At 42.5% G+C, this 11,387-nt stretch overlaps 1 protein-coding gene across 1 annotated transcript; it reads right to left on the bottom strand.

Annotated features, from left to right (window-relative positions):
- Positions 1-1,739: 1,739 nt before the first annotated feature.
- LOC102917385 (rRNA-processing protein FCF1 homolog) lies at positions 1,740-2,452 on the bottom strand. Its single transcript, XM_015986535.3, has one exon. It carries the CDS (start codon positions 2,424-2,426, stop codon positions 1,824-1,826), a length of 603 nt encoding a protein of 200 aa, XP_015842021.2. The 5' UTR covers positions 2,427-2,452; the 3' UTR covers positions 1,740-1,823.
- Positions 2,453-11,387: the final 8,935 nt, after the last annotated feature.

The raw sequence follows: 11,387 nt of genomic DNA, 5'->3' as shown, positions 1-11,387 counted from the left end.
AGATATGATAAGAAAAAAAGGTAGATATTGAATCTACTTTTAAAAAGGAACTATTAGTTTTAAATATTTTACATTGGATTGGATTTTTGTATATTGTATACAAATTATGTATATTGATACAAATTTGAAATTAATTTTGTTAGAAAATACTGTACCAAAAAAAAAGACAGTCCATGGTATACACACAATGCTATTGACATTAAAATAAACTGCCTTTCTAACCACAAAACATTATGAAGGAAATAAATGCATCTTATTAAATGAAACAAATCAATCAGAAAATTCACATATTATATAATTCTAAATATGTAATATTTTAGAAAAGATAAAACAATGTAAACACAGAAATGATTAGTGAATAACATGGTTGATAGTGAGAAAACAAAATGATTAGGTTAAAAAGGACATTACTGGTAAAACAATTACTTTGAAAATTACTGCGCGCGCGCACACACACACACACACGCATATTTAGTCTGTATATTCATTTATATATATATATTTATATATTAATCATACACACACACACACACACACACATATTACCAGTATATCTGTAATGTGGCACATTATCAAGTTTGAACCTGTCATAAACTATGGACTCTTATGTAAGTTGTCATGGTTTGTCACTGTAAAGACATGGATAGTCAGCATTATACTGCTTACTGTAATGCTCCCAACACTGTCTATAAGACCCAATTCATTATTCAAGTTTGAATGAGACTAGCCAACTTGCAAAACATAATGTTAAAATGTATTCATTACACAATTTGCTTCCTAAAATGTCTGATTTCATCACTCACACAAAAAAGGGTAAATATTTTCTGTGGACTTTTCTTTTTTTATATAGTACTTTTATTTTATAATTAACTTAATTTCACATATCAGCCACGGATTCCCCCATCATCCCTCTTCCCATCCTCCAGCTCTCCCCCTCAATCCATCCCCCACTCCCACCTCCTCCAAGGTAAGGACTCCTCTGGGGAGTCAGCCCAGCCTGGCAGACTCAGCCAAGGCAGGTCCAGTCCCCTCCTCCCTACACCAAGGCTGAGCAAAGTGTCTCAGCATAGGCCCCAGGCTCCAAAAAGTCTGCCCATGCACCAAAGAAAGGTCCTGGTCCCACTGCCTGGGGGCCTCCCAAACAGTTCAAGCTAATCAACTGTCCCACTTATCCAGAGGGCCTGGTCCAGTTCCATGGGGGTTCCTCTGCCATTGGTTCACAGTTCATGCGCTTCCATGGCTATTTGTCCCTGTGCTTCCTCCAACCATGGTCTCAACATCTCTCGCTCATACAATCCTTGCTCTCTCTTGCTGATTGGACTCCTGGAGCTCCACCTGAGGCTTGGCCATGGCTCCCTATGTCCATTTCCATCAGACACTGGATGAGAGTTCTATCATGACAGCCAGGGTGTTCGGCCATCCGATCACCAGAGCAGGTCAGCTCAGGCACTCTCTCGACCACTGCCAGTAGTCTACAGTGGAGGTATCTTTGTGGATTTCTGGAGACCTCTCTAGCACTCTGCTTCTTCCTATTCCCCGGGGTCTGGACCAGGCCCTCTGGATTAGTGAGACAGTTTATTAGCTTGAACTGTTTGGGAGGCCCCCAGGCAGTGGAGCCACTGGGCAAGAAACTACCCTTGCTTCAATTGCTAACCATATGTTGTATAAATGGACAAGCAGGACACAAAAGAAAGGACTGCTGATCTGTAGCAAGAATCTTTTTTTTTTTTTTTTTTTTTTAAAAGCATCAAAAAGTATGTTTAATTAATTGACAACAGAGAAAGTTGGTCAAAGAAAGGCAAACAAATTTTGTCGAGTAAGAATTAGAACCGAGGAGCTCCATAATCATCTGGCATCCGTTCAATGTTGTACCTGTGGTTAGAAATGTACATGATAGGAACTCCAGGGATCTTTCGGATTCTTCGTTTGAGGTCCCGGTCAACTGTGGCCACAATGTAACACTTGTGCTGAGTGACTCTCTGGACCAAGCAGTCATCAGCATAGGTTCCTTTGTGTGTGCATGGAAGTCTGTCAAATCGTGGATCCTTGGCGATCCTTAGTGCCACTCGATACTTCTGTCCCAGTTTCTCAATTTCAGCCATCACACAATCAGTTATGCAAGGGATACACTTGGCGTACAGACAGTCCATCATTGACTGCACTAAGTCCAGTTTGGCTTTAATGGAAAAGTTGATGAAGTTGGTATCGACAAGGATGTGGTAAGGTGGACCCAGCTGTGTATTATACTGGAAGAATAAGCAGGAAGGATGCTGGGGGACTTCTCTTTCCTTCAGCGCACTGGGATCTTTCTTTTCTTTCTTTTTAGGCTTTAATCTATCCTTTTCTTTAAGTCTCTCATCTCTGAGACTAAGCATCCGCTTCATAGTCGCATATTTCCTTGTTTTCTTCTGCTTCCCCATGTTCATGCCGCACGCCTGTTTCTTCCGGAATCACTCACTGTAGCAAGAATCTTAAAAATTCTTATTAATAAAATCAAACCTGAGGCCAGTTATTGGGGTGAATGTTGGAAGATCAGAGAGACAGAACAAGCCACAGCTATCTCACCTCACCAGTTCCTCAGCTGATCCTGTTTCCTCAGACTGGAAGCTTCTGAGTCCTCATCCAGAATGAATTTCAGCTGAACTGCTGCTCAAAAGCCTAAAAGCTTAACCACCTAAAAGCTTCTAGTTTCTGGTCCTCACGCCTTATATATCTTTCTGCTTTCTGCCATCACTCCCTGGGATTAAAGGCTCACTTTCTGGGATTAAAGGCGTGAATCACCACGCCTGTCTGTTTCTAATGTGGCCTTGAAGTCACAGAGATCCAGAGGGATTTCTGCCTCTGGAATGCTAGGATTAAAGGCGTGTGCTACCACTGCCTGTCCTCTATGTTTAATATTGTGACTGTTCTGTCTCTGACCCCAGATAAGTTTATTAACATGCACAATATCTTGGGGAACATAATACCACCACATTTCCCCCTTTTTTGTCTAAAATTTAAAAAAGCTCATAACTAAGACAAGAAAAATTATATCCAATAAGTATATACAATATACACAATCAAGATTACATTAATGATGTCTAGTCCATTAACATTTGACAGATTCAGACAAAAACTCCATTATATATATTAACAATGTCCAGTCCAGTAACATTTGATAAACTCAGACAAAAATTTTTATTACTTATCCTATTTAAAACAAGGAGTTCCTTTTTAAAAGTAGATTCAGTAATTGACCTTTTTTATCTGATCATATCCATATTCTCTGTTTTCTTTTCATAATAGACTCAATAATCTACCTTTTGTCATTTTTACATCTTCCCCCTTTTCTTTTTAGAATAGCTTCAATGATCTACCCATTTGTCCTATTATTTCTTCATCTTTTATCTCAGAGTAGAGTCAATGTTCTACCTCATATCTATAATCTCTTCTTTCTTTATCCTTTTTTAAAAACAAAAACTCTGAATCTAATCTCCTTGTTCGGTGTTTTTCCTGACCATTAACAATTAACAACTTGTAACCAACAGTCATAAACAATGACAATATCCAAAACTCATTAAATGACCAAAAACCTCCCATCCCACCTCTTGGGAATGTGAGTGTTGTTTTCTTAAAATTACTTCCTGCTTTCTGGGGGTGAAGAATCTTTAGGGGATCCTGAAAAGAAAATTTTTAGGTTAATTGTCAAGTCCTGTATCATTTGTCCAGTCTCTGCATAATAGGAAAGTTCACGGCTTGTCACAAGTCCTTGTTTGTGTAGTCTGTCAGACTGGATCTTCTCAGCTAGTCATCTTGAAATTGTCCTGACCAGTTTGTAGTTCAAAGTCGATCTTTCTGTGGTGTTAATCAGCTTAATGGCATTATCATCGTCCATGTGGAATCATCATTGTGGGATCCTGTCATCTTTTTGAAGATTTCAAAGTTGATATAATGTGGTGGTATTATGTTCCCCAAGATATTGTGCATGTTAATAAACTTATCTGGGGTCAGAGACAGAACAGTCACAATATTAAACATAGAGGACAGGCAGTGGTAGCACACGCCTTTAATCCTAGCATTCCAGAGGCAGAAATCCCTCTGGATCTCTGTGACTTCAAGGCCACATTAGAAACAGACAGGCGTGGTGATTCACGCCTTTAATCCCAGAAAGTGAGCCTTTAATCCCAGGGAGTGATGGCAGAAAGCAGAAAGATATATAAGGCGTGAGGACCAGAAACTAGAAGCTTTTAGGTGGTTAAGCTTTTAGGCTTTTGAGCAGCAGTTCAGCTGAAATTCATTCTGGATGAGGACACAGAGGCATCCAGTCTGAGGAAACAAGATCAGCCGAGGAACTGTGGAGGTTCTGCTTCTCTGATCTTCCAGCATTCACCCCAATAACTGGCCTCAGGTTTGATTTTATTAATAAGAACTTTTAAGATTAATGCCAAAACAAGGTAGGACAGCCCTTCAGAAAATCCTGCTTCACAGAAAAGTATGTCAGATATGCTAGGCCTGCAGGCTGAAGATGGATGCCACAATGTTGCAGAGGAACCTTGGGTGGTCCAGGTAGTCAGCTGTTTCTGTCATTTCTCACATTTTTTGGAAGTTGCTTGTTTGCACTTCATGCTTACTCAGGTAATATTATTTCCTTCTTGGGTCTCTGAGGAAGTTCAAGACTAGATAGTTATAGTTATAGTTTTCCTTGTTAACAAATTTGGAAAAGAAACTCACTAAAGAGGTGTAAAGTGTACAAGTTTAAAAGACATCAAAAGATAGTTTTCAGTTGGTAACACAAATTAGGATAGAAAGTAAATTAGGTACAACATTTCAGACTCATGAAAATAGGATAAATAATGGCATATTTTCTCTGAATCTGTCAAATGTTAATGGACTAGACATTGTTAATATAATTCTTGACTGTATATATTATATATACTTATTATTCTTATTGTATATAGCTTTTCTTATATTAGTTGTAACCTTCTTTTATTATTTTAGACAAAAAGGGTAAATGTGGTGATATATTGTATATCAAATAAAGCTTGCCTGAGGATCAGAGGACAGAGCAAGCCACTAGATTAAACATAGAGGTCAGGCAGTGGTGGCATACACCTTTAATTCTAGCAGTCAGGAAGCAGAGATCTCTGTGATCTCTGGATCTCTATGAGTTCAAAGCCACCCTGGACTACATGAGATTGATTCAGTCTAGGAGAGAAACAGAGCCAGGCAGTGGTGACACACACCTTTAATCCCAGCACTTGAAATCTAATGCTTTTGCTACCAGTATTTGGGAAGCACACACACCATTGATCTCAGCACTAGGAAGGAAGTGAAATGGCTGGGCAGAGAAAGGCATATAAGACCTGAGGATACAGTTACAAGAGCTTTTCATGTCAGGACTCAGAGGCTTTCAGTCAGAGGCTTCGTGGAGATAGGATCACCTTCCATAAGGCCTGAGGATTCAGCAGTGGTGAGAAGTCTCTCTAATGACTTGTCCCTTTGTCTCTCTGATCTTTCAGCATCCACCCCAATATCTGGCTCCAGGTTTTCATTATAAGACCATTTAGGATTCGTGCAACAGTGACCAATTTACTTCATCATAAAAATGTAATTGACAATGAAATTCTAAAGTGTAAAACATCTTTCCTGGGCTGGGGAATGAGCTCAAACCAGTTGAGCACCTGCCAAACATCAGGAAGCCCTGGACTCGATACCCACAACACACGAACTGGGGGTGGAGGTATAGGTACGAAATTCTGGCACTTAGGAGAAGGAAGCAAGGACATTGGAAGTTTAATGTCCTCTTCAGCTGTGGAGGCAGTTCAAGGACAGCCTGGGTTACTTGGAACCTTTAAAATATAAAAAATAAACATATTAAAATATAAAAATATAAAAAATAAAAAGAAAACAACTACAAAAAGTCCTTTCTTCAGAATTTTAATAAAGAGGCTGTTTTTACTGCGCAGACGTTCACTGACAGGTGTAGAACTTGAGGCTGGGCACATGTGGCCTTCTTAAAGCAGCTGTTGTAATATCATTGTTGATGCACTATCTGAAAGAATTTTTCCTTCCAGAAGAAAGAGAACTAATACATTATAATGACATAAAGTATTTGGCCATTATGTTTTTCCTAAAGAACTTTCCTTACTTGGTTCCACGGACACTAAGCAACCCTATGAGTTTGGCTGCACTTGAAGTTTCTAACAGGCAAAGTCCCAGCAGACAGCTCCATTCAAGTCCTGTGTCAATTACTATCCATTCTAGGACAGAGTTTAATCCCATCATTCTGTGCTGAGTCAGACCCATAGGGAACCATAGTCCAGCCAGTCTGTAGGATACTGTGAGACTATACTGAGCTGTCCTTTAGGGATAGGGCTGTACTTAGTTGGCCAGGTGGCTACCTGAATGTTTCTACAGAATGGTAACAATTTATAGTAGGAAATTTATCTTAGGAAACAATGGATCATAGATGTCTCCCCTTCCTAGTAGTAACAACTCAGTTTCCTTTGGGTAAACTGCCTTGTCTGCACACTCCTGTAGTTTGAAGGGTTGATCCCACCACCACCCTCACCCCAAGCATGGGACCCTGTGCTCTCCACCCAGAATTATTAGTGTTGGCTGGAAGATTGGGCATGTGATCTTGTCCAGGCTAATGACACTTAGCTAAGACTTTCAGAAACCATTGGAAAGCTGGGTGGTGGTGGTGGTGCATGCCTTTAATCCCAGCACTCGGGAACCAATCAGGTAGATCTCTGAGTTTGAGGCCAGCCTAGTCTACAAAAAGAGTTCCAGGATGGCCATGGCTACACAGAGAAACCTTGCTTTGATGCCCTCCACCAAAAAAATACATTTACTAAAGAATCTTTTGATCAAAATGGAATACAACTACAGTAATACACTTTAGAAAACCATGAAATATACTGTCTCAGTTTGGGTTTTATTGCTGTGAAGAAACACCATGACCACAGCAATTCTTGTAAGGGAAAACATTTAACTGGGGCTGGCTTACAGTTTCAGAGGTTTAGTCCATTATTGTCATAGAGGGGAGCATGGTGACATGCAGGCAGACATGGTGCTGGAAAAGGAGCTGAAAGTTCTATAAGCTTCTGAGACCTCAAAGCCCACCCCCTACTGATACACTTCCTCCAGGAATGCCACACCCACTCTAGCAAGGTCACACCTCCTAATAGTGCCACTCCTTATGAGCCTATAGGGACCTGTTTTCTTTTAGACCACCACATAGGCCAAGTACTATTGCACAAACTTAGAGGATAATTCTTTTACTATCAGGCAGATGTTCGCCACGCCAACCCACAGAGAAGCTGTTTATCCCTTTGCAGGGTCTTCTGGGTCTGTCTGTGTCTTAAGTTCTGCTGCCCTCTGTCTCTAGTTAGAAGCTGTCAGTCCAGAAACCCTGACACAAACATGGCATGAGCCAGGGTGAGGCAGCAAGCAGTGCAGCACTTAAGGAGCCCTGCTCTCTCTGCAGGGGCAGATGTCAGCGTTGAGACTGGGATCTTGCAGTCCAGGGGGCTTACACTAGGCTTGTCTCTGTCGAAGGAGCCCTGCTCTCTCTGCAGGGGCAGATGTCAGCGTTGAGACTGGGATCTTGCAGTCCAGGGGGCTTACACTAGGCTTGTCTCTGTCGAAGGAGCCCTGCTCTCTCTGCAGGGGCAGATGTCAGCGTTGAGACTGGGATCTTGCAGTCCAGGGGGCTCATGTCTTACACGAGGCTTGTCTCTGTTGAGAAAAATTGACACCAACAGTAAGGACTTCCTCATCAAACAGAGGAGTGTCTGCCCCTCTGCTGTTTGTGTCTCACTTATATGGGATGTCCTTCTGTCTGCTGTGAATATGTGTTGTTTTTATTGATTGGTGAATAAAGCTGCTTTGCCCTATGGCAGGGCAGAATATAGCTAGGCAGGAAAGCCAAAGTGAATACAAGAGGAAAAAGGGTAGAGTCGAGGGAGATGCCATCCAGCCGCCCAAGCAAGATGCCAGCAAACCGGAATTGCCACAGCCACATGGCAATATATAGATTAATAGAAATGGGTTAATTAAAATGTAAGAACTAGCTAGTAATAAGCCTGAGCCATCGGCCAAGCATTTATAATTAATATAAGTCTCTGAGTGATTATTTAAAAGTGGCTGCCGGATGAGGTGGGGCAGAGAAAAGCCTCTGTCTACATCTCCCTCCTCTGAAACTGAGACAAAAAAAAAAAAACTGGCATTGTCTTAGTCAAGGGACTGCTTGGTAAGGGTCGTCTTGCTGCATCATAAGGTGTCAGAAAAGAGGCATGCCAGCTCAGGTCTCCCACTTTCCTTAGGAAAACCACTAGTCTCATCATTGGGCTTTACACACATGACCTCACTTAATGGTATAGTTTGGATATGAGTACCCCAAAGAAGCTCGCATGTTGAAAGCATGTTCTGCAGCTAGTGGACCCACTCATTTGTGAGGTGATTATATCAGGAGGTCTCTTACGTAGCTTGTGGATTAACCCACTGATGGCTCCATAATCTGATGGTGTTATTTGGAAGTACTAAAATTGCACTTGGCAGTGATGTCTAGCTGGACAAAATAGGTCAATATGTGTGTGTTCTTGTCCTGGCACCCCAGCTCTGCTTCCTGGTCATCCTGAGGTAACCATTACTGATCCATTACACCCACTCCACCATGATATTCTGCCACACCACATTCCCACAACAATGGAACCAAGCAAGTGTAGACTAAAATCTCTGACACCATGATCCAAAATAAATCTCTCTCCTTTGTAAATTGTTTATGCCAGGTATTTCCCTGTAGCCACAAGAAGCTGACCAGCCTCCCTAACTACCACCAACATATGAATTTGAAGGACTGAGTTCTCCACACAAGAATTTTGAAGGGACAGTCAAAAATATCCCTAGACCAGTTGCAAGTTAGTGCAACAGCCCCTGGCACCACATGGTACCACACTGTAAAAAAGGTATGAAGGAGCTGTCTCTTTGGGGGTTGATTTCTTGGTGCCAACAGGCTCATGTATTTGAAAAGATGGTCTTAGGTACTGGCAAAGCTTTAGGAGGTTTGGGGACTTTTTGAAATGGGCCCTGACAGTCTTGGGGGTAGAACTTTTGGGTTAGAGTCACACATGGTTGTAGCCTGAGGTCTGTGATGTCTAATTGGCTGCTGAGATGTAGGCAAGTTGCTTTGAGTCTTCACAGAAGTTTCTTCTGCTACCAACAACACCATCATGCTTCCCTGCCATGAAGCTATAAGCTAAAACAAATTGTCCCCCTGAGTTGATTCTGCCAGGCGTTTTGATAAGCTAAAACAAATTGTCCCCCGAGTTGATTCTGCCAGGCGTTTTGATAAGCTAAAACAAATTGTCCCCCCGAGTTGATTCTGCCAGGCGTTTTGATAAGCTAAAACAAATTGTCCCCCGAGTTGATTCTGCCAGGCGTGTTGTACAAAGTGCTGGGCAAAGTGCTGCTCTCAGGCTCCCTTCACTCTTAGCATCTCACATGGAAGTTGAGATTCATTACAGTCCGCAAACCATCGCTAATACACACTCGTTACCAAAGCCCGAACTTATGCAGCTGGCCTTAGTTTTTACTTAAGATCCTTTCTCTATTTGAGAATAAGAAGCCAGGGGACATCTTTTCATGTCTCACTGGGAGACTGGGTCAGTGACTTATTACACGTCAATCACAGTAAAAAGTGTGAACCACTCTGAGTGGTCAGGATTCATGCTTGTTACCCTGAAGAGAGCGAGTCTTCTTCCTAGTCACACATCACAAGGGCAGCTGCACACTCCACTCTGCTCAGCACGCCAGCACCCAGCAGGGAAGAGAATGTTTGGGCCACAGAGAAGCCTGTCTTCCTCTTCTCTCCTTGTCTTCAGGGCCTAGACATTCTGCTCTCCCAGCTACCTAACCCCTCATCCCAAATGACCTCCCAGGCTTCTCTCTGCCCACTGTTTCATATCTTACCCAAGAATCTCTCCTTCTTTACAGTTCTCTAAGCCAAAATATAAGCATCTTCATCAACCTCATTCTTTACCACCCCTACATCTGACTCACAACCACATTTCCTTGTAGCCCTCACCAACTCTCTCTCTCTCTCTCTCTCTCTCTCTCTCTCTCTCTCTCTCTCTCTCTCTCTCTCTCTCTCTCTCTGTCTCTCCTTCCCCTTAGGGTTTCTATTGCTGTGAAGAGACACCATGACCATGGCAACTCTTTTTTTTTTCTAGAGCTGAGGACCGAGCCCAGGGCCTTGCGCTTGCTAGGCTCTACCACTGAGCTAAATCCCCAACCCCTTCCATGGCAACTCTTATAAAGGAAAATACTTAAATATTTAATGGTGGTTCTCTTATAGACCATTATCATCGTGGCAGGAAGCAAGGTGGCATGCAGGCAGACATGATGCTGGAGAAAGAGCAGAGAGTTCTCCATCTGGATTAGCAGGCAACAAGGAGTCTGAGTGAGCATAGCTTGAGCATAGGAGAAAAGCCCACCCCCACAGTGACACATTCCTTCCTACATGGCCACACCTACTCCAACAAAGCCACACCTCCTAATAATGCCAGTCCCTGTGAGTTTATGGGGGCCAATTACATTCAAGCTAACACACACACACACACACACACACACACACACACACACACACACATTTTGAGATAGTCTCATGTCTCACTATGCTGCTCCAGCTGACCTGGAACTCACTACATAGACTAGGCTGGCCCTGAATTTACAGAAACCCACGTTTTTCTACCTCCCAAGTACTGAAATTAAAGATGTGTGCTACTGTGCCCAGAAATACTGTCTACTTTTAAAAATTACTTTTAATGTTTAGAACATGCTATGGTCTAATGTTTGTATCTTCTGCCATTTAGACATTGAAATCCTATTTTTAGGATTTAATTCTAGGAATTAAGAGGTGGGCGTTTGGGAGCTGACTGAGTCATAGGTGTGGAGCCCGCATGGAGGATGGTGGTGCCCTTATGAAAAATCCCACGGAGGCCTTTCACCATGGGAGGCGTCCTCACCAGACACTGAATCTGCTTCCATCTTAACCAGGATGTCCCTCCCTCCAGCACCATGAAAAACAAGTGTTCATTGTTTAGTCACCTAGTTTGTGGTATTTTATCATATCATAAGTCTTGGTTACTGTAGTGGGTAGGCATTCCAGCTTTGATCTGGAAGTTCCAACCCCCATTGAGACTTCGGCAACTGTCACACCTACAAGGCGGGGCCAGGGGAGGCGCCTGGAGACCTGAGATCTGGATGGGCCAGCGCTCTCTGTTCCGGGACCCTGAACAGTGGAGGTTGACAGAGCAGAGCTCCAGAGAACACCGCTGGACTGTGATACACCTTCCCCAGACCCTGTGACCTACCTATCCCTTAATTTGTAAGTTACACCATTAAAT

This window comes from Peromyscus maniculatus, chromosome 12, assembly GCF_049852395.1.
Source record: "Peromyscus maniculatus bairdii isolate BWxNUB_F1_BW_parent chromosome 12, HU_Pman_BW_mat_3.1, whole genome shotgun sequence".
NCBI lineage: Eukaryota > Metazoa > Chordata > Mammalia > Rodentia > Cricetidae > Peromyscus > Peromyscus maniculatus.
Note: the sequence above shows the minus strand (reverse complement) of the source record. Positions and strands in the feature narration are given on the sequence as shown.

Excerpts from the sequence above, each read along its gene's own strand:
- LOC102917385 (XM_015986535.3), bottom strand. The coding sequence starts at position 2,426 with ATGAACATGGGGAAGCAGAAGAAAACAAGGAAATATGCGACTATGAAG.